The 23,146-nt window shown below is 39.7% G+C and overlaps 1 protein-coding gene and 1 long non-coding RNA gene across 2 annotated transcripts in view; one reads left to right on the forward strand and one right to left on the reverse strand.

Moving 5' to 3' along the window:
• LOC146477792 (uncharacterized) overlaps nt 1-23,146 on the forward strand; it is a 299,841-nt gene that overhangs the window by 255,020 nt on the left and 21,675 nt on the right. The window lies entirely within an intron of this gene.
• LOC146477800 (1-phosphatidylinositol 4,5-bisphosphate phosphodiesterase delta-4-like) overlaps nt 726-23,146 on the reverse strand; it is a 27,052-nt gene continuing 4,631 nt past the window's right edge. The window contains exons 3-22 of the mRNA XM_085113189.1: nt 23,091-23,146; nt 22,390-22,593; nt 21,026-21,062; nt 20,075-20,204; nt 19,208-19,375; nt 18,530-18,623; nt 17,777-18,101; nt 15,998-16,083; nt 15,419-15,501; nt 14,328-14,519; nt 11,306-11,380; nt 8,502-8,616; nt 6,254-6,433; nt 5,443-5,550; nt 4,802-4,872; nt 4,276-4,341; nt 3,784-3,868; nt 3,050-3,199; nt 2,174-2,286; nt 726-1,102 (exon numbers count right to left, since the gene is read on the reverse strand). The exon at nt 23,091-23,146 is cut by the window's right edge and continues 88 nt beyond it. Coding sequence (XP_084969315.1) covers nt 1,070-1,102; nt 2,174-2,286; nt 3,050-3,199; nt 3,784-3,868; nt 4,276-4,341; nt 4,802-4,872; nt 5,443-5,550; nt 6,254-6,433; nt 8,502-8,616; nt 11,306-11,380; nt 14,328-14,519; nt 15,419-15,501; nt 15,998-16,083; nt 17,777-18,101; nt 18,530-18,623; nt 19,208-19,375; nt 20,075-20,204; nt 21,026-21,062; nt 22,390-22,593; nt 23,091-23,146 — 2,371 coding nt within the window. The 3' untranslated portion in view covers nt 726-1,069. The remainder of the gene's footprint in view (nt 1,103-2,173; nt 2,287-3,049; nt 3,200-3,783; nt 3,869-4,275; nt 4,342-4,801; nt 4,873-5,442; nt 5,551-6,253; nt 6,434-8,501; nt 8,617-11,305; nt 11,381-14,327; nt 14,520-15,418; nt 15,502-15,997; nt 16,084-17,776; nt 18,102-18,529; nt 18,624-19,207; nt 19,376-20,074; nt 20,205-21,025; nt 21,063-22,389; nt 22,594-23,090) is intronic.

A 23,146-nucleotide genomic window follows, 5' to 3' on the forward strand; every position in this document is an offset into this window, starting at 1 on the left:
CAATGACACTTTCCCTTTAACTCAGTAAATATCCCAAAACTCGGAATAGGGACTATCAAAACAAAGAACGGATTTCAAGCCAGTAATTCTTTCTCTCCTCTCTTTGTCTTTCTTTCTTTCTTTCTTTCTTTCTTTCTTTCTTTCAAAATGGGAGCAGCGAAGACCCTGAAACTCGCTGAAAAAATAACATAATTTATTTTCTTCTTCGCTATGCGTTTCGTAAAGTGCAAAACTCTAGCGACGATGAAAGTCAAGTATGCTCCACGATTGTCACGTGTCTTCGCCGCCCGCCATTTTGAATCTTGAAAGACCATGGAGACGAAGTTGGCCGTTAGACCTCTATTCGACAAAATGGCTGCAATTAGTGATGATTAATATTAAACCTTACGCAAAAATGGCTGACATTTTACTATTCTTTTGTCTGCATTTAAACTAGCCCTACCAGTCTCGTTAATCTTTGAAATGCTTTGGACCCGCAAGAAGAAACCGAGTCTAAACACCCAGTCAGACTCCATTCGCGCGAAACTATTTGTCTAACCCAATGAACGGACATAACTCTCACTTTATAACACCTCTCTGAATGAACACCGGACAGTAACTTTTAGTCTTAATTTAATTTATTCTATTTCACACCTTTTATTTCTGTAAAAATTATCTTTTCTGTTACATTATTTACTTGATAATGGTGCCAAGATCCCACCGAAACGACGTTCCGTTTTTTCGCATATTTTTATAGTAAACTCGTTCAAGGTAAAATATTCTTTTGATTTTTGAACACAAGAGCGAGGTAGGTAAGGCTAATTTGAACGCAAACAAAAGAACTTTTGCATTGGGTATCTATCGAAGGCCCACGTATCACTGGAGAGGCAATGGAGCGTGCAAATTGCAAAAACTGCACCATTAAGCGACACATTTCATGTGTTGGTTCATGGGGCAACAGCTTATTGTCGGTAATGGTGATTTGATCCCCTTCCCGGAACGGTCTCATACGTGAAAATAAAGCATCCTCCAGCCTCCAGTTCACTACACTAGGTAGAAAACGGATAATGATTGTATCATCACCATGTTGCTAAGTGATTGAGATCTTCGGGGAGGCCGCCTCCTGAAGGATGAAAAGAAAAACGCTTCATTAATAAGTTAAAACACAACTTTTGGAGTACATGGACTCAACAGTTATATCCACCTTATTTAAATGGTCACACTGAATGGTCACACGTAAGGATTTCATCCACAAATTCAAAAGTTAGAACCCCCTTGTGTAATAAATAGCACCATGGGAAAGTACTGGTCAGTAGCTTTTATTTGAATAGTCACGCTTTAGGATTTCTTCCACAGACTTAAAGGTTAGAACCACCTTGTACAGCATAATAAACAGCACCACAGGAAAGTACTGCTCAGAAGCTTTCATTTGAATGGTCACACTTTAGGATTTCATCCACAGACTCAAAAGTTAGTACCACCTTGTACAGCATAATAAACAGCACCACAGGAAAGTACTGCTCAGTAGCTTTTATTTGAATGGTCACACTTTAGGATTTCATTTACAGAATCAAGAGGTAGAACAATCTTGAAAAGCAAAATAGACAGCACCACAGGAAAGTACAGTAGCTTTCATTTGAATGGTCACACTTTAGGATGTTGAATTGAATTTGATAATTTCTAGTTGCAGTCCTGCAAAGAAAGGCAACGAACCTGTTCCAAACAAGCCGAGTGCTTTTATTGTTTCCTTACATTTCTATATGCTTGACAATGCGAGGACGTGAATCCGAGTACCTCGCCTAATCAATGGCGCAAAGCATACCCGTTTGATGCTATAACCGGTACTGAACGCCGATTAAGGAGATATTATAGGGAATTATAATAAGCGACAATAGTGTTGGACTGTACATGTGTCTTAGGCAGGGGGTTAGCCGTGTAAGATCTCGAAAAAACACCCCTCTCCTCCAAAGATTTGCCCCTCTCCACTAACCAATGTTAATTTTTGTCAATTTTGTCATACGTAGATTATGATCATCCTGGCGAGTGTAGTCCTGAAAAGAACTGTTTGAGGTGACATTGACTGACGTTTCGACAACCTGAACAGAAGTCATCATTCATTCGTCATCGTTCTTGAATTTCGCTGCAGGCGACTGCCTGATATTCGACAAATTAATTAGTATTCCCCTAATCTTACCGCATACGAAGATCTGTCTGTCTTGGAGCCACCATTGATCTGAATGTGAACAAAGAGGGTGGCGTATCCCAGTGGTTCACCTTTGTTACCTAACAAATGGATGTGCCTATAACCTGAAAAGAGAACGAGAATGCAATTAATTGTACGAACGTGCAATTATTCTTACTGAATGTAATACTCAAATGCTCGTCAAAGGCGTAGTCAATTGTAGATGGCAATCGCAAGCACTCGGTGTAAGTGATCACAAACAGGAATTGCGGACTGAACATGAACTGGTATGGGACAGATGTTCGGGCCTGTCCGTGCAATATGGACGCGTTTGACTGGCATGTGCCGGAATAGGAAGACGTATGGGAATTTGCATGTACCGATGAATTGGCCTGATTAATAGGTCCCATTGCATGTTACTATTTGTTGGCCGATTTCTTTTTCTATTGATGCAGCAGCGTGGAGTAAAAATCGGTTTGATTATATATCAGGCCGATATTCGCCCGCTCTCTCGTCATCTTTAACAAATGAGACCAAATTGAAAACTCGAAATTTGCAAGACCATAGCGACAAGACGTTGAGATATGCCGGGTCTTGTGATAGACCTGGATCAATAAAATACTTGAGATAATACATTATAGACTGCACGACTAGAAAGACTGAAAATAAAAAATAAAAAATTGGATATAGGATATATTTGAACCGCCGACCGGTTGATGATGATGATGATGATGGTAATGAAAGGCGCAACCAAATTCTGGGACAAGTTGCAAGACAAATAACGTAGCACAGCAGCGCCTTTACGCTAATAAAAATGTTTTTATTGGTTACTTGGGAAAGGAACATTAAATATCGCCATTTTCAGGGGCCTAAAGCAAAATATCCTACCTGGCCTTAAACTGGTGAAGGGAATTGAGAACTGTCCTATAAAGTCATCCGCAAGACCGACATCTTCATCAAAAACTGCAAATCTAATCATGACAAGCTCTGGCACGAGGAGAACTTGTTCAAAGTTCTCTTCCCACACTGGGTTAAAACCTGCAAAAGAAAACGAAATTAGAGTCGGTAAAATAGCGAAATATCACCATTTAATAGGTTGTTAATAACACTTTGTGCTTAATTTGATGGGTCATTTCCGAGCCGTTTGCTTTGAACCTCATTATGAAAGCGAGGCTTTGTGCATAGTTTTTATTATGAAAATTCATTTGCAAACAAAACTAATTTTAAGACAGGTGTTCGTCATCGTGGTTTGAAATGATAGCTGAGTTTTATCGTTTGTCTCTCGATTGAGCCACATAGATGTGGATCGCGACGTTTCGTCCGCTATACTGCTGGTCTTCATCAGGCGATGGTGTCGATTAATTGCGTGACAGTATAGATTGCACCTTACTTTCTTCTAATTGGTGCGTTTCAATCCTCTCTTAGGCTGTTGTTGATTGGAGGATTTCAATCCTTGTTGTTCAGACTAGAAATTGTTCCCTCGGCTATTCGCCTGGAAGCAACTTCTTTTTTGGAAATGGCCTATTGTCTTTCATACACCCTTAAAAATGCACTTTTCTCCAAGGCGATTTTGAAATATGGAAACAAGTGTTAGTCCAACCTCGGCTCGGCAGGTTTCTTACCATTGTCCTTGACGACTTTTGTTTTAAAAGAAGCAGTGTCTGCTGGGATACCATGAAAATCAACTTTAACATAAGGATCAATAACCTAGCAAGAAAACATACAAACAAATTAATAATTCCACCAAGATAACTTATTCTTATTTTGAATTTCCACAAAATCGGCCAAACCATGGAAACGTGGGAAAAACGTCTGCGAGCAAGTCACAGTTGGTTTTGGTTTATTTTCCATTGGCTGAGAAAGGGCTGAAATAATACTAAACAAAGCGCGGTAAGGCAAGACCAAAACAAACGCGAAACTACTTTCGTCACACTCAACTGAAAACCGCTATCTTGTCTAAGGGCACAACAGCGCAGTATACAAAGACTAGCCCTGACCAAGCGAGGTTTCGGTCTCCCTACTCAGTGTGAAATCTAACACGCTGATCACTCCACAACCACGCTTCCAAAATGTCGTAAATTACACAACATTTTCATCTTGTTGTTCTTACGTACCTCGCCCTTTGTACGAGTCTCGCCTTTGGTGTCAGCAGGTTTTGGAAGCTGCTGAGCAGAAAATACCTGGAAAAACCACAAAGGAAACAGTTTAAGTTCACCTTCAGCGCCGACAAACTTCTCACTTCAGCAAGAGCAGATATTTTGCTCCTGCCCTCAGCTAATTAATTAGATCAACAAAATGAAACAGGCAGGTATTGGACTTCGTCACCTTATTTATGAAGGCTAGAGATTATTTCTCTTGGTGGGTTTAAGAGTGCACGATTTATATTGGGGGAAGGAAGGGCGGGGACAAGAGAGAGCCCCCCAAAAATAGCCTCTTGTTCCTCCAGGGTGGAGATTCGGGGAAGGGAGGCTGGGTTGATTATCCGTCAACTAAGTTATTGAAGTTATTTCAAGGTTGCTGGTAAAAAGGAACGCGGACTCTGAGTGTGACACAAAACCGATTTTAGCCTCCATGTCGTGACCTGCGTGTTGGCCGCGCGCGAATGTCGCGAATGGAAGAAGAAAATAAAAAAGTTGTTACCTTTATGGATACCGTCACTTTCTCCACTCCAGAAATTTCTGTCTTTGTGTTAGGGTTAAACTTTGTGTCAGCTACAAACAAGAACGGTAAATTGAGTTTCGCATGGCATACAGTAGCACTATTAGGGTAAAACTAAGAATTTCAAAAGGTTTAGAAAAGTGCTTTCTAACGCCGCCTTTTACCAATCATATGTATCCGTCATTCTCGCCCCGCTATTTAACGCTAGTAAAGTAGCGTTCTTTCCTAATGCATTTTGGTTTTGAATTTACTAAAGAGCGTCATTGCCAGCCTGGTTTCTAGGCGCTGTTTCTTGCCTTGTAGTCTGCGCGAATTTTCGAACGAGCGCCTTGTTGCCCGAGTGAAGGCTGGGACGAGAGCAGGCGAGTGACGTCACCAAGCGAAGGTAGAATCCAGACCCAAACGAGCGTGAAACGCCCAGAGACAAATCTGCGTCATTGCTTTACCGCAATCCGGCAGCATTCGCTCAAAATTAATATAGCATATTCCATTCAGTTCTATCGGGTATCCATCCCTAAAAAGTTCTATTTATCGAATCCCTATCCATTTTAACCCGCCACATCCCGTATCCCGGAAATTCTATTTTTATACCCTGGCTCCATAACGTAACACGCTGAACTTACTATCTCTGAGAATTTTGGGCTTCAAGATGTACCCTGCTCGTCCATTCGTCCTGAACTTTCCTTGGTTCAGATGCATGGGCTCTGAATCCGTTTGGTAGTTGAGAGCAACTGTTGGGAATAAAAAGAAAACGGAACAGCTTTCCTCTGTAGTATCTACAAGACAGTAAAACCAGATCTGGACAGATCTTACTGAATGCAAAGAATATACGGCGTCTTAAGGACGGTGCCTGCTAATACCGAAGTATTTTTGCGCGGTTTATGACTGTGCGGAAAAAGCAGTTCTAAGCAAGTGCTATTGAAATCCAAAAAGAAAATTGGGGGTAAGCACGAATTTTTTAGAGACAATTAAGCAACAATTGATCTAAAAAGCAGTAAAATACATAGCAATGTATGGTGATTATTTTTTCAAATTGAAGCTTTATTTTCTCTGAAAAGTACATGGTTACCCCCAATTTTCTTTTTGGATACCAAAGCTGTGCTTTCTCCGCATAGTTTTAAACCGCGCAAAAGTATCCCTGTATTAGTAGGCAACACCTATCGAAAACCCGAGTATCTCGAGATGCACAGAACGTATGCGCAGTAACAAAAGTAGGCACCGTCCTTGAAAGACTCATCTTCGCTTTAAAACCTTAATCATCTTATGCTAATAGGCAAGTGTTTCCTATTAATCTGCGTATTCTCGACTCAAAATTACGTATATCGCAGGATACCTGTTGACTACGGACGATGAATATTCAGTGCACCATAACAAAATATTTGGGCAGTGTTACAATGCGTTAAATAATAACCACAATTACATGTATTATTTTACCTATTTGACACCCAGCATTCCAGGCAAGCTGAGGGTTGTAATTGCTAGAGTCCACTCTCCCCCCGGCCGGGTATATTCTGCTCAGCTGTCTTTTGTTGTACTCTACAAAGTCTTCGCCTTGAGTGTTAGCCAAGTTCGCCGTTTTAGATTCCACGAAAGAGGACATCTGATGAAATTTGTCTGTATGAAAAAAAAAAACCGGGTTAAAAGGCATGGGTTTTTGGCTTCTAGCGAGAACATGCACAACAATTCAGTGTTACAGTCAATCTACAATACATCATGCGGGACCAGCATTTTTGACGATTTCATAGTTGCCGAAGAAATGTCATTAGTTCATTGACGGCATAAAGCTATGAATTTTCTCTACATTACAGTACCAAGTATTTCAAAAATAACACTTGTTTCCCAAGTATTTTGATGATATTTTTTAGTTAATGCCTCCTTTTTGGAAAGATTTCCAGAGAAATCTTCAAGATTCCATTCAAATGCCGGACATTACAAACAGCAATTCGAATGTTCACTCATTCTCGGAAATACTGGTCATGCGCGACACAACCATTTGAAACATTATATTCTTACCACTTAATTAACCTTGAACTGAGCGCGTCCTTGCAGAATAGTCTTCAAGAAAAATAGCTTTTTTCGAAACAGCATGAACTCGGAGACTCTCATTTCTTCTCTCTAGTTCCAACCTCGTGAAATTTAATACGGCCAATACTTATTTACATATTTCTCAGGACAGGTAAAGTTTTCTTGAAATCTCATACTATATAGTAGTTATAAACATTTTCAAAATGAAATATCAAAACAAGGTCATTCCCAGCCTCGCTTCCAATCCAAGGCCAGGTCACTAAGGACGCGACTGTAAAATGGTCTATTTGCTAACTGTTGCTGGCTTTACGAAAATGCTATCTGACCTTATTTCGCACTTTTAACGAGATATTGTGCCATCCGAACAGGAAAGGAATTAGTTTTTCAGTTTTACGAAGCGCTGAGCTGACATTTCAGCCAGAGAAAACTTAATATTTTTTTTCAAACTAAATTCAAATTTCTGAGGCGCTTAAGGCATTCCCGAACAGGTGTCTATCGAAATAAAGCGTTGGGTGCCACAGACATTAATTATTTTCTTTCGTGTTTATTTCATTGCCAAGTTAGAATACGGTATTATTTCTGCCTAGATGCCAAAACAGTTCGACTTCTCTCATTTGTCTGCGCATGTTGCATAAGATTCATTAAACCAGCTACAGCTGAGCTCAAACCAAAGCAAAAGTTTCCCTGAGAATAAACCCGTAAATTTTGCGTTCTACTTGAATCTACCTGTGCCTTTAAGGACGGTGCCTACTAATACCGAAGTATTTTAGTGCGGCTTATGACTACGCGGGAAAAGCAGATCTTAGCAAGGCCTCTTGGAATCCAAAAAGAAAATTGGGGGTAACCACGCATTTTTCAGAGATAATTAAGCAATAATATCTCTAAAAAGCGCCAAAATATAAAGGAATGTATGGGATTTTTTTTCTAATTTGAGGCTTAATTATCTCTGAAAAATGCATGGCTACCTCCAATTTTCTTTTGAGATACCAAAAGCACTTGCTAAGTTCCGCTTTCTCCGCATAGTTTTAAACCGCGCAAAATTATCCTTGTATTAGTAGGTACCACCCATAGGAAACCCGAGTATCTCGAGATGCGCAGAACGTATGCGCAGTAACAATAGTAGGCACCGTCCTTAAGGGCCGGGACATTATACGTAGGCTGACATGAAGTATTGTCCCTACCACTTCCATATTTGTTCGTCTTTTACGCGGGTAACCTTAGAGAAGCCCTAGGGTTACCCTAGCAACAGGGTAACCCTTTTTGCCTTGTTAATGCTCTGCAAGGGATAACTCGCCTACCAAGGACAATCTTTTACTTGTTTTCAGACCCTTGGAAAGTTGAAAAGAGGTCAGCGGTCAAAATGGCGGAACGAGTTCGACACGGGCGTTTAATACAGCCATCTTCTTTCACTCACGGAAACCAAGAATGTTTCTGGTGAACGGTCTAGAAGGCAACTTTACAATTTTCTACAATTTTTCCGCGCTTTCCACCGCTTCGCTTTGTAGTACAGTTGACCCTAGTGATAGGGTAACCCTACTTGTGAAATTTTGCTTGTAAACCCCGGCTATCGTTGATCCTTTTGCTTGTAAACCCTAGCACTAGGCTTCACCTTGTGTTTGGCTTGCGTTCACTTTAGGTTCAGCTTGCGTTCACTTACAGTTTTGTTTTGCGTGTTCAAATCCTTTAAATCCGACGCTGGACACGTAATTTACGCAGCGAGAGAGCTCCTTGGCCAGTTTCAGCTTCTTCTTTTTCTTTCCTCCTTTTTCTTCCTGTGGAAATTAAAAACGACTCAGCGGGTACACAATACAAATCCACGATAAAGTTATACGGAACTACTTTTGGGTCGGTTTTTGCGGCTGGTGCTTCGTACGGCTTGTTTCATTACCAAAATTCACAGACGAACACTTGTAATGCCCACTGTTAGAAGTAAGCCTTAGGTCTAGAGTAAAATAGATTTACACTCATGTACTAAAATTCAGAATCATACCACTCCAACGACCCCTGACATAACAAAACTTCAGAAATGATCAGCGAAAAATCTTTTTCCTTCACATTCTAGATCACGATTACCCAGCATATAAAAAACCACCATTTTTTTACCGAAACCAGTGAAAATAACGAATCCTTAGATATTACGAATCCAAGATATTATAAGAAAGCTATCAGATAAGTAAGCTATGAAACTCCAATATTGACTCACTAAGTAAGCCAATAGAGTGTTTTCATTCACATAACTACCCCAAATTTCTTAAAAAGAGAAATTTAGCAGCTATTCCGCTTATTCCGGAATAAGGTCAATCGAACTCAACCTTAGCGTACTCACAAAAGCTAAAAATAACTCCTATTCATGCAGGAGGCACTGATATCGACAGTATTGACCTAAAAATAGGGGTCACGCGTAATCCTTTTTCTTGGGTTTATAGACTCTCAAGCGACAGAAATGTACACCTGCACCCGATGTCAAAAATTATTCACACCCATGGATACTAGTAACGATAATATTGCCCTAAAATAGTGGGAGATGACTTCTGGGGATCACAGCTTATTCTTCTCTTGGATTTACGTTTTCTAGGTTGTGAAAGCATAAATGCCATTCTACTTACAAAACATAAAATATCTCCCAGTCACGGTACACTGGGAACAATAGGGACCTAAGATTGCGGATTTCCTGTCAAAACGCAAACCGCAAACGTCGGCCAGCAATTTACAGTTCGAGTTCGCTGTATGTAAATAAACCGGGCTTAAGATTTGTTTTTGACGATGCATGCACTATACTAATGTGGTTGAATCAAACAAACCTCTCATTCATCGAGGAAAGTAAATTTGACGTTTAAACGTGGTTTCATAGTTTTAAAACTAGCGAAGAACTCTGCCGTAATGCACTTACCTCTAGACGGCGTCCTTGACGTTGAAATCTGAACCTCAAACGTCAAACGGGACGACAGGATCGGAGTCACGTGACTTTTAGAGGTTTGCGGTTTGCAGGGAAACGAGAAAAAGCCTCAATCTTAACGTCCCATATATTTTTGATCTTATAGGCCGAGATGTCAATCGAGGGTCACATGTAATTCCCACATAACCTAAGGTAGCCCTTATCCGTGGGGTACTGGAAACGACAATGATTTTGATCTAAAAATAGACTGAAGGGGCATGTAAGGATCACAGGCATGTCTTCTCTTGGGCTAATGGTCTCTTTGGGGATACAAATGTTACGTTTACTCACAAAACCTAAAAATGATTCCACGCTGATGCTCAGTTCCTTCGCCCGCTGGAAGGCGCGTGAGTACATAGATGTGTAATTATCCTCGTAAAAAGGAAGGTGGCAAGGATTAACAGTTATATTTAGAATTTCTCCAAAAGAGCAATCAATGCAAGTTAGATTTAAAAGGTTTGATCTCATAGATGTAGGAGAAAATGAACATGTCAACCCTGAATTTGCCCATTTTAATCGGAACGAACTTGAATTCGCTCATGCAACTGTTTTCATTAATTTCAATGTTTAGTTTTAATGATCTTTTTTAACGGAACATTTAGCAGAGACAAGGCATTTATTTACATGCACATCACTGATTTTGTTCAAGAGTTTTATTAATACTGATTTAATGTCGCCATAGATGTCATGGGTGAAATCCTAATTGCAACCATTCGGATGAAACTTCAAAGTGCGCCCATTTAAAAAGAGGGTTATTTTACAGTTTTTAAACCATGAAATTATTTAAAACAGTAAAAACTCTGTTTTTTCATTTATTCATTCCCATAAATATTTCTCCAGTAGCCTGTAAGTTAAGAGTTGACGTTCTCAAGTCATGCATAACTAATCATCATCAGCAAATTCATTAATTTACGAGACTTTTTCACTCGGCTGTTAATTCTACGTTTTAAAGTCATGCTGGTTTGTTTATTTTAGTCATTTATTATGTCAGATGTGGACCTTTACCTTTAAAAGTTGAAACATGCTTAAGTATTCAGTCGGTTAATAGTCAACTGCATCAAAAACAGACATCTTGTAGATGGCCCCAGTAGCTCAAAGAACGGATAAAAATTTTGCCAACTTTAGCCTTGAATTTCTCCAAAATTATTGATCATTTGAGAAGCCATATCAAACACTCGAAAGTGTGTTTCATCAGATATCCAAACACCTCGAAGTCGTTTTAAAAAAACTCGGCTGCGCCTCGTTTTTTCAACCTACTTCTCAGTGTTCGGATATCTGATGAAACACGCTTTTCGAGTGTTTGATATTTTACATCTTCATGGGTTTTGCACTTCAATTCTCCGTTGCAGACACCTATCGGTATTTTATATATGAAAATACGACAGGCAGCAGGAAACGTTTCTATCTCGAAAAGGTGTCCGTTAAAGCGGAGTTGACTGTCAACACTTAAATGACTTTCGGTTTAAGAGTTTTATAGATTATTTTATGGTTTATTATCAATTATAACATTGTTAAGGTTCACTTACATCTGTTTCATCTTTAAATTTACCAGCGCTTCGCACCACTCTGCCAACGGCACGAAATGATCTGCGCAAAGGTTCCTGGTACAAACATGCAACGATAAAAAATGACTTAAAAAAATAAAGACAATTTAAAGAAGTTTTTACCACGGGTAATAATGACCGCACCCGCGGGTAAAGGGGCGATCGCGGGTCCCACCGCATGGCTGAAAATCTTTTCACCATGTAAAACCTTTTTGTGAGAATTATTTTCGCGTCAATGTTTGACATCTCGCAAAGTTTGAAAGAGCAGCGGAACCATACTTCTATTCTTCGAGAATCAAAGAGGCCATTTCCGAGTTGCTCATAATAAAAGCTTCGCACTTAGCCTCGCCTTTATAATGAGGTTCAAAGCCATTCGAAGAATAGAAGTATGGTTCCGCTGCTCTATCAAAAAAGCGCGGCAAAAATTGGTCGCGAAAATTATTCTACAATCAGTTAGCCCTGGTTCAAACGTCGAAGTTCACATTTGCCGAACCTAATGTAATAGACCCTTCTCCAAAATGGCGGCCGAAAATTCAAATAAGTTAAAATTAAAAACATATACCAGCACTAGAAAGAGCACTTTTACTTTAATAACCCTGCAAAGTTTCAGCATATCGGGTGTAATATCAGCTGAGAAAATGTAAGTTGAAAAATGAAAAATTTACAGACGTTTGTATGACTAGGGGTATGACGTACAACCCCAGTCATACAAACGTCTGTAAATTTGTCAAATTTTTTCCTACATTTCCTAAGCTAATATAACACCTAATATGCTGAAACGTTGCAAGATTACTCAAGTAAAGGTGCTCTTTCCAGTGCTGGTATCAGTTTTTCATTCAGTTCAATTTTAACTCATTCAAATCTGTCGCCGCCATTTTGGAGAAGGGTCTATTAAGCAAAAGCTATTGTATTGGGTAATTTGCATTAGGTTTGGCCAAGAAACTGAGTTCGATGTTTAAACCGGGCGTGAGTTAACTGTAACTTGCCTTGCTCGATACCGAAGTGCAGCAAAAGTGACTAATTACAGAAGGCTGAGAGGTTGATTTAGCATCCAATCCAGGGTTACTGCTTGGAAACTGGGACAAAACACTCAAGTATTTACATTTCGCGGGTCTTTGGCAAAATGTTCACCTGGTAGATGTGTGATAATGGTGACTGTTGAAAATAACTGAATTCTACGCACTTCCTTACGTTAATAAAAGAATGCACCAAGGTTATAAATGAAGCCTTTTGAGGATTGATTGCATTGAACTTTTAATGATACGAGAATTAGATTATTAGAGACGTTTAAGCTTGAGCGTTGATCGTTGAAAATAATTGAATTCTACGCACTGCTTAACGTTTATAAAAGAATGCGCCAAAATTAGAAATGAAGGCTTTTAAGGATTGATTGTATTGATTTTTTAATGATACGAGAATAAGTTTAATTTATTAGACACCTTTAAGCTTGAGCGTTGATGTTTTAAACAAGTAGTTTAATATTACATTGTTATAGTGTTAGTGTTAATGTTAATGCGTATGAATTCAGACAATAACAAAAAAAATCAACAATTAATATCTGTTGGAAGAACAACAACCGTGCCAAATCTCCATCGGATTATGGTAAAACAACATAACAGAAACATTTCTTCAAACCGTATTAGTTGGCCTCGATGTGATCACATGACATACCACGTGATCATCGCCTTAAGTATCTCTACCTTTTTTTCAATACTATTTCTTGAAGGAATTGTCGAATAATTTGAGTGTATATGACAGAAATTTTTTTTATTTGCTTGATCAAGTCTTCATGTTGTCCTTGTATGAACATCTAAGAAGAATTCCTTATCAATTTCTCTTTCCCACAAACCGTACAATACCGTGCAAGACCGGAGACTTTTGACGTCAATACAGGAACACATAAGGTGGATTTTCACTGTCGCGTAAATTTTTCGTGCGTACAGACGTGAATTTAGCTGGCTTTACGTACGTAAATAGAATAAGAAGCGATGTATGAGCCGCGTGCGTGAACGTAAAAAGTTGAACAGCACTCAACTTTTTACGTTTGCGCACGCGGCTCATACATCGCTTCTCATTCTATTTACTTACGTAAAGCCAGCTAAATTCACGTCTATACGCACGAAAAATAAGCGCGACAGTGGAAATCCCCCTTTAGTCTCGCGGTTTCTCTATTCCTCAGATGTTTCATTCTGAAAATTCAACAATCCCATTTAAATTTTCGTCCCACTGTTTTCTTCCTCTACAAACAAAAAACAACTGAGGAATAGAGAAATTGTGAGAATAAGCATTCCTGTATTGACGTCACACCACTTCTAACCCCAGCCTCCCGTCTTGCGCGGTAATGCAAACCGGAAGTAAAATTTGACACTTTTATACGCATCGAACGCGACGAAAAAAAAAATAATAACGAATTTTTCGATTTTCATATTCGATTTTCATACGAGAACAACATGAACACGATGAAGATATGATCAAGCAAATAAATTTCTTTGTTATATGGGCTTTTTTTCTTTTTTTCTTTTTTTAAACGAATGACATCCTTAAAAAACTGCAACGGTTAGAAGACGAATATAAGGTCAGTTGACAGAGTATAGAAGAGAATAAGAAGACATGTCTGAGGAAAACTAAAGCGCGGCGTAAATTTTTCCAAACAAATACAGCAGACTAAAGGAGGTGACAGTACGAGATAACCCGGTGAAGCAACTTACTTTAACGGTATCCATGGAAATGAACGAGTTTCTGCAGGAAATAAAGGAGTTTACTGTCTTGTCTTGACATTTTTAAGGGCTGATTTTGGTAAATCTACATCACTTCATAAACATATTATTCCGCTTTTATCCAATCGAAAACGGTGAAAGTTGGATTGGTTTTATTGAACAGTAACTTTCAGCCAATCTTTGATCCGTTTTCTCCACTGATCGCACCGAAAGACAGTATTTAAACCATCAGTGCTTGATAAGCTGAAAATAAATGACTGTCCCGTAATTAGAGCAAACTTTTGTACCTTTTTCGATTTCTTCTCTTTCTTTTTTACCGGCGGCGTAGCACTGGCACTAGCGGCCCCTTCTGCGCCCTCAGCACTCTTTTCCAGTACAGCGGCTGCTTTCTCTTGATCGATGTCAGCAGCCTCGTCCTCATCTGTGACGTCACCTTCTTCGTCTTCATCAGTTTCTTGTTCAAGTTTTAATTTCTTGCCCTGTTACCGTGGCAACCAAAATATAAAAAATCAGACATCAAGGGCCATTTTCTTGGGTATGCCTTTCACGAAATTTATCCCAGGAATCCCTCTTTCACGGAGCTTGCTTCTCCTCGTCATTTCACGAATAATAAAGATTCGACGGCTTTTTACATTTTATTAACTCGCGTCCAATTTTTGCATTTTTTCCCCCAATCACAAAAACCGCAAGTTTCGCTGCGGGTGCATTGAGGACTCTGGAGATTTGATAGCAATCTTGGGTGACAAAATAAACTTGTCGCAATCAACCCTTTTGTCTCTTAAGGTGGATAAAAAAGAGGAGAGTTTAAGTTATTTTCCGAGCTGTAAATGTGACAGAACCCTTAGCATTAGGCCATATTCAACCGTGGAGGAGAAAGAGACGATGATGACGCCAAGTATTTCTAAAAACTGGACAATCATCATCCATGTTCTTAAGCCAGCATCCTTTCGCAGACAGTATTACAGTAACTCATAGTACAAACCGCCTTCCGCCATACCATACAAAACAGATATCGGTGCAAAAATACGGGATCGGCCATCACTGCCTCAAGATTGTTTCATTGAGACAAGACCTCTTAAACTTTGTACCAAAATGGCTCCCATTTAAAAAATTCTTCTGTTTGCTTTCAAATTAGTCCTTCTTGCTTCGTTCATGGTAAAATATTCCATTTGATTTTTGAGCTTACGAACAAGGTAAGAGCTTAATTGAATGGAAAACAAGAATGTTAAAATGGTAGCCATTTTGGAAAAAGCTCTATTGCGCATGTTTTATACATTTTCGATTCTTGAACCCCAAACAGTCGTAAAACCTTCTAATTCTTTTTTCCCTAACCAAAAGAAAGCAGTATTGTAACAAACTAAAATAACTGTTCCAATACCTTGATTAGAATTCTGTTTTTAAAGAACTCCGGAGATGGGAATGTAGTAAATGCTTCATCCACAGGAACTTTGTACAACACATCTGATTTATTTTTGCGTTAAGGAACAGCAAGTTTTAGCTTATGCTTACATCTGTTATTTTACTTTTTATTTTCAAGCATCACCATACCGACAAGTTGAGAAATTCGTCAATTAATTTGCGTATTCTTAAACCTTATTTGGAGATTGCCAAATCTCCTTGATCACTCTAGAGGATCTGTCCTCTGGAAGAACATCCCTGTCGAAGGATTCAGGGTAGCCTTAGTAGTTTTAAATTCTACTTTCTAGATAACAAAAATAATTTTTCATTAAATTTTTATGATTTAAGGGTAATATTTTTAAAAAAATTTTAATTGTAATTTTAAGTTATATTATTTAGCATGGCTCACAAGAAGACCATATTTTTTTCTAGTACATGTAAATGGTTGTGATACCGTGTTTAAATAAAGACGATGATGTTGATTGGTTCCCAGGATTCGTTCATTTACTGAGTAAATGCTAAACGGAAAGCAATCATCATCAACTTTCACAAAGGATACCACCTAAAATTTCTTCGAGATATTCCGCCATTTTCTTTTGATTTTCGAGGTTGCAGTGGTTTTCCAACGAAAGTATAACTGGGTACCTGTTGAGAAGAAACAACAATATTATTAGAGCCGTTTTGAACTGAGTGTCGTGTAACCAAAGTCATAGTAATTACCCTGGCCAATCACAGCAGACTTAAACAGCGCTATCAACCAATGACAATTCGAGCCCATTACCTGAAACCAGCGGTAAGCGCGGGAAATCGCGATTGATGTTGGTTTTGTTTCTCATTGGTCGAGAAAGCGTCACCAGGTTTGCTACTCAATTACCAGGCGTAGTTAAGCTACTTTTAACACTCATTTGAAAACCGTCTCTAAAATAGGACGGTACTCAATTAACCACATTTGCAGGAAACGTGAAGTGCAACCTCGAGTTTTCTACAATTTGGTGTTATTTGTATTCAGTCTCCTAAGAACTCCTTTGCAAACCAATGTTGTGAAAAGGATTCCTTGTAAAATATTAGTAAATGATAAAAAAAACAACAGTAATAAAGGGAACCTAACATTAACGATCGCTCAACGCCTTTGTGTAAGTTGGTTTCCATACAATCCTTAACCATCGTTCAATTTTTTCAAAGGCAGTGATCGCTCCCTATCAGTCATATCAAAGCCAGACATATAGCGGAAAAAAAAAGGTCCCTCGCTGAGCGGATGGAATGAAAACTTTAAACTTAACATTAAGTCCCTCAATAAACAGATGAACAAGAAAATAGGTACACACAAATGCCAACACGCGTGTCGCTCACGTTAGGTCGGGGCAAAACTACTATTTGGAACGAAATTATCTCATGACGGAAAGCATACGGTTTAACTCAAGGTATAAAGAAAATAAAATGGTTGATTTATATCCTCTCTAACAATTTGAATTTCATTTTTATCTCACGAGCTCGAGAAACTTTCAAACAAATGTCGTGTACGAGCCGAAATTTTTAGAGGGCGAAAATAGGAAGAAAGTGGAGAAAAAAAATGGGCTAATAGGCCATTTTCATGCTGGCGTCATTTAACTAACAACTACCAATCCTAGCAGTATGCAGGATGTTTGTCGTATGAGCCTAGTTCAATGTCGTTAGCTCCCACGAGTCTCCCGTAGCTCAGTGGTAAAGCATCCGAACTAGTAATCGCAAGGTCTTAGGTTCGACTTTCCGAGTATGCCTGTGTCATTTACTGATTAATACATTATTCTCAGAATCCATGGTTTTCCTTTTCAAATTCAAATTTTGTAATCCCAAGGGAGAGCAAAGAACAATAGCTCTAATTAGTATAAGAACACAAAAAAACTCAAAGATTCTGGAGTTGTAGTCGAATGACGCCACAGTGAAAATTTCCCAGAAAATGTCCTATTCAAAAATGTTTCCGACAAACCTTTCCTCACTTGCGATGGTTTGAAAGTCATTTAAAATGCTTTGCGCAGTTTGTCTTGAGAAAGCACAACGAAACCTTACCTCGAGACTCAAAAACGGACGTAAAGAACTTTCTGGGCCCAGTTGCTCGAAGCATGGTTAGCGCTAACCCGGGTTAAGTACCATGACAACCTATAGGTTTTAATACCTCTTAACCAATGGTTAGCGCTAACCATGCTTCGAGCAACTCAGCCCAGAAGTTTACATGTGCAATGCAAATTACCCCAAAGCAACAGCTTTTGTTCATTTACATTAGTTTCGGCACATGAAGAGTTCAACGTATGAAACGGGCCTCAGAGCAAAACTGAGCCAAACTCTGAAACTGAGTACTTACTCTGAAACGTCAAAAGCGTGTTTACTAACGGCTTCTATGACATCTTTGAAGAGGATTTTTGATGTAAGCGTGTGACCATGATATACAATAGGTTCTCCATTGTCGCCATCCCAACAGTCGAGTTCAACACAACGGCAGCCCTTGTTCAGAGCGTTGATGTAGGCGTCTACACTGGAAGGACCGCGGAGTTGGTCTTGGAGAAGGTACGTGTTGTGTGACGATGCGATGTAGTAGTGAGTCATGGGGTGGGACATGTCTTGGTAAATTTCGTCATGGGCGGGGTTGAAAATGTCTCCCTCTGGAGATTTGAGGTAGTTTGTAAAACCTGTGATGGCAGAAAATAAAACATCTTCTTCATATAATGTTTATACAGCACTCAAATCTCAAAAGGAACAAAAACTAGACCCGATGGCATGTGACGCTTTTTACGTCGCAGTTTTTAAAAGTCTTCGTTTTCACATGTCCACACTAAAGACGAATCGTTTTCAAAACGATGCGTTTCCAAAAGTCTCCACTTTTGAAACCGTTTTCGAAAGTCTCCGTTTTCATCGGCGTTTTCAGGCGTTTAGTGTGGATGCCAGGCAAAAACGCATCAAAAAAGTGCGCATTTTTAAACAAAAACGCGTAAGTATGGACGGTTTTCACACCTTCTCGTCGCCGTTGCCGTTGTTTCTTGCTCCAGCCATGTCTCGATCGCGTCTAAAGTACGCTTAGAAAAAATACATTTAAAATTTATCGAGGACACATACTAACCATCAATTCCCAATTCTCGTCTCTTTTTCCCAGATTCTGTTGGCTCGTAGGTCAGAATCATTTCCAGAGAGTACTCCTTGCTAGCGTCGTGCATCTTGAAAGAAGAAATATTCAAAAATGAATTCGGGAATCCGCTGTGTTCAGATTTTCTCCTTATGGTGTCAGATGTGAAAATGGCTGGGCAATGCTTAACGGACTTTTTGCTGACAAGAAGTGTGTGACTTACAGTCAGCTGAATGACGGACTGCCTGCCTGCAGACTGACTGACTGACTGACTGCCTGAATAACTAATTGACCGGCCGACAGATTAACTGACAGTCTGCTGAATGACAGAAAGATACGCTCACTGACTGATTGACTGACTAGCTAGCTAAATGACTGACTGACTAGTTGACTGGCTGGCTGACTGACTGGCTGACTGGCTAACTGGCGGACTGACTGGCTGCCTGACTGACCGACTGACTGACTGACTGATTAACTGGCCGACTGACTTACTGACAGACTGACTGACTTGCTAACTGGCTGGCTGACTGACTGACTGACTGACTGACTGACTGACTGGCTGCCTGGCTGGCTGGCATGGCTCACGGACTGGCTGACTGGATGACTGCACGCTGATTAACTCAATGTCAGATAGACTGAGCAGTCTACAGACTGACCCACTGACTGGTGACTCACCCCTTGTTCGCTGACCAAAAAGAAATGTAAATCCTCCGCTGTCATGTGCGCTCCGTTAGATGAGAATTTCTTCATGAGGCTGATGATTTCCTGTCTTGTGGAAATGGACTTAAAGAACTTTGCAAACTCTTTCTTACTAAGAGCCGCGTCTCCATCGGTGTTCACCTCCTAAAGAAATAAAAAGACAGCAAATTCAACAAAGCTAAGGTAAAACCTTTGTTACCTTGAGCAGTTTCAAATAGGAAGTCTGGAAAACTTCAGGCTTGAAGGGGCCAATTTGCACCCGGCCATGACCTCTGCGATACCGGTGCAGTACTCTACAAACTGAGCAATCTATACTGGTTTTTACAATAACTGTCAAAACTCCCGCGTTCTAATTAGCTCGTAGCTATTGTCTATAAAAGTACAGACTATAAAAATGACGTCAGATGTAACACGCGCGTTTTCTCAAACCGAAAATAAAGCCAATTCCGCTCGTACTTTTTTTGTGTTACTGTAAAAGACAAATCGACGGCAGTTTTCTATGGTCTATACTCTATAGACCATAAACTGACGCCATAAAATATCCAAAACTTGGCAGGGAAACCACGAGCCTCATTTAAATTTTGAACATTTAATGGCGTCATTTTATTGTCGATTTAACAAATTGAATGTGGTTTAGCGTTAATCAAAATTTGTGGTGGACTCACTCGGCGGTCCACAACATTTTGACCACTGTGATGACGAATATCGTTGTCGATAAGAGTGCAGACAACGCTAAACCACATTCAATTTGTTAAATAGACCACAGAAAACTGCCGTCAATTAGTCAAATAAGAGGTATTCACAAAATGACCAGCTCCCAGTTTGCTTGATAAAATTTCTCACCTTGAACTTCTTCTTCACTTGTCCAGGACTCATGCTCACGTTCAAAGCTTCCACCAATCTCTGAATTTCTTTGAGCCCTAATGACCCGTCTTTGTTCTTGTCAAATTTTTCAAAGGCTTCCTCGAGCCATGTTGGTTGTTGTCAAGGAAAATAACACTGATCCAAAGAATCCTTCCACCTATACTGCGCAATGCGCGGCCAACGTATGACCCCTTCAAAGGCTTCGCAACAGGTTGTGTTCACATTATATGGAGCTCGAGGTTTTTCGAACATCGAGGCTTTTTTCACATCATACAAAATCAACAGTAATTCAGATATCGAGACCAGGGCCAGATTGTTCGAAAGCCGATTAACGGTAATCCACGATTAAAAGTTAACCGAGGTTTTCAACTCGCTCTTTAAAGATTATTTTAAAGGCTCATTTTAATCTAATGGTAAAGAAAAGGCAAAACTGAGGGACAAAAATCTTTGGACGAATCCTTACGGATTAGTAAATATACTCGAATCAAAGTTCACGTTAACCCAGCTTAATCGGGGTTTGAACAACTCGGCCCTATATTCGATATCATTAGTGAAAAAATGAAAAATGAAATTATTGGGAATCTGAACTGTTTGCGTTCCAAAGGTCCCCTGGGACCAAGGTTATGACGTATGACAATTGCCATTGCTCTTCTTTGATTGGGCATTTGAACTGTAGGCGTCCCAAAGGTCTCCTGCGACCCGTTCTAAAAATAAATCTACTCGGGAAAGGATTGTCTCCAAGGCTTAGTTCGAGAGATAACAAGGCTCTGGGCCATGGGCTCCTTGTTTGATATAAAAACGGTTAACTATCCAGGTCAAAATGGGTTTATAAATTTCTACCACTGTTTCCACATTTTAAGCCACAGCGCTTTTTAAAATTAATTTTCAACATTAACTTGTTAGCAGTGTAGCAACTGTAAAAAAGGATATTGCTCTCTATGTTCGTTGTCCTCCTTCTCTAAATTACCTGTGTTAAAAAGAAACAAAATTAATTGACCCATACCAAAACAACAACAAACGGGCGCAAAGCATGGCGTTCGACAGAGTCTTTTAAAATGTCAACAGCAAACAATTCCAAAGGCTCTTATCGATTAGACCTGAAACCCGGGCCATTTCACACGTGTTTTTGTCGCGCATCTTGAAAAACGTTGTTGCAGGAAGTAGAAAAAACTGTATTTAATCTCTGGTCGAACTTGACAAAATGCAAATCAATTGTACCAGGGGATGTTACACGTTAAGATCGTGCGTGTAACTTGCAATTTTTTTGCGAAACAAGTTCAACGAAAAACTTGCTACTTTTAACAAGGCCTTTACATTAACTTGCGTTGATGGCTAAACGGTGAGAAACTTGTACAGCTTGCATCAGGTGCCTCGCAATATTCAGATCCATTTCGCTCGCTTGCGATTGGTTATCCGAAGTACAAGCTCTCTAAAAACATGCTCGAAAATGATGTCAATCCGGGCGCAGTGGGATTCAACTATCATAATCAGGAAATGGAGAGCGGATAATGGAATGGTGTTGGTATAAATCTTGTTTCATATTTCAGTGTAATGCAAAGCCTGGTTTTCACTAGCGACGCAAGCACAGGCACAAGCACAAACATAAGAGCTTTATGTCGCAGGGTTCGTACTCTTTTGAGCTTTTTAAATTCCATGACTTTCCATGACTTCTCCAAGTTTTCCATGACCTAAATTTGACCATTTTCTTGGAAATCATCTTTCATTTCGGCGTGTTTTTACTATTTTTTTCGCAAACAAACCCAATTTATTTTGTACTTTTTAATAAACATAATTTTCCATGACTTTCTGTGACCCACACCTAAATTTCATGACTTGCCAGGCCTGGAAAATGAAATTCTAAAATTCTATGACCTTCCAGGTTTTCCATGACCCGTACGAACCCTGTGTCAAGTGAACACGAACGCGACGCAAGCACAAGAAAAGGAAAATTTTTTTATCCTTGTGCTTGTGTTTGCGCTTGCGTCGAGGCCGTTTTCACGGTGAAATAAGCACTCTTATGCTTGCGTCGCTAGTGAAAACCGCGCTTTACGACACAAAACGTAATTATTCAACGAGGAAACTATTTTCTACTTCTAAAAAAGGGTATTTGTTATTAGTGTATTCCAAAGCAGTGGATAAGGCTTTCCATGCTCTCTGATTGGCTTCTCAAACGCCGGATAATGTTTGGTAATCACCTCCCATCCTTGTGTTGGATTTCGTTCGAGGTGTTGTCGCTTAGGCTTTCCTAAAATATTTATTGAAACAGATCCATGCAACTACTTTGCCATACGCACCTTGGTTAACTATAAGCTTTTGAAGCCCTCTCACCCAGTAATCAGCAACTTCAATTGATTCTGCCACCATGTTTAGAGACAGCCCGCCATTCTCGCCAAACTTTACTGATATGCAGCTTTTGAGAGAGTGCTTCTTCAAGAATCCTTGGAACAGATTTCTCACGCTTTCTCCAGTAAGTACTTCTGTCATTTTGGCAACCTCAACTACAAGAAAAACAGAGTGAGCGATAAAGATATGGCTGAGAATGATGTGTTATCCAGTACTGTAAGTGACACGGCAGGCATACTCGGAAAAAAAATCAGAGTGCTCCTATCAGGAGTCGAGCCTAAGACCTTCCGATTACTAGTTCGGATGCTCTACCACTGAGCTACAGGAGACTCGTGGGAGCTAAGGCCATTAAACTAGGTTCATGGGACAAACATCCTCCATACTGCTAGGATTTAAATGTCGAAAAGTGCCGGAAACAAAATTGTGGAAGAAATTTGATGTGATACTTCTTTGCTTTACGCACTGATCAATATCTTTTTCTGTCCGAAAGATGGTATTGTTGCGTTCGACGTAGAAAGAACGCACTCCGAATACAGATTGAAGTCGAGATTGTATGAGACAACGTTGATTGAATGAATGGATCTTGGGACGCGTATCTGGCGTCCCCGCAGATTTTGCAGGGGCGGGTGACATCATCACCAGTTTTACTTACATCTAGAGTTCTTTTTGGACGGCTGGTATCTTATCCCCTTCATATCGTCATCCAAG

The sequence above is a fragment of the Pavona decussata genome, unplaced genomic scaffold (genome assembly GCF_977016875.1).
Source record: "Pavona decussata unplaced genomic scaffold, jaPavDecu1.1 SCAFFOLD_69, whole genome shotgun sequence".
Classification (NCBI taxonomy): Eukaryota; Metazoa; Cnidaria; class Anthozoa; order Scleractinia; family Agariciidae; genus Pavona; species Pavona decussata.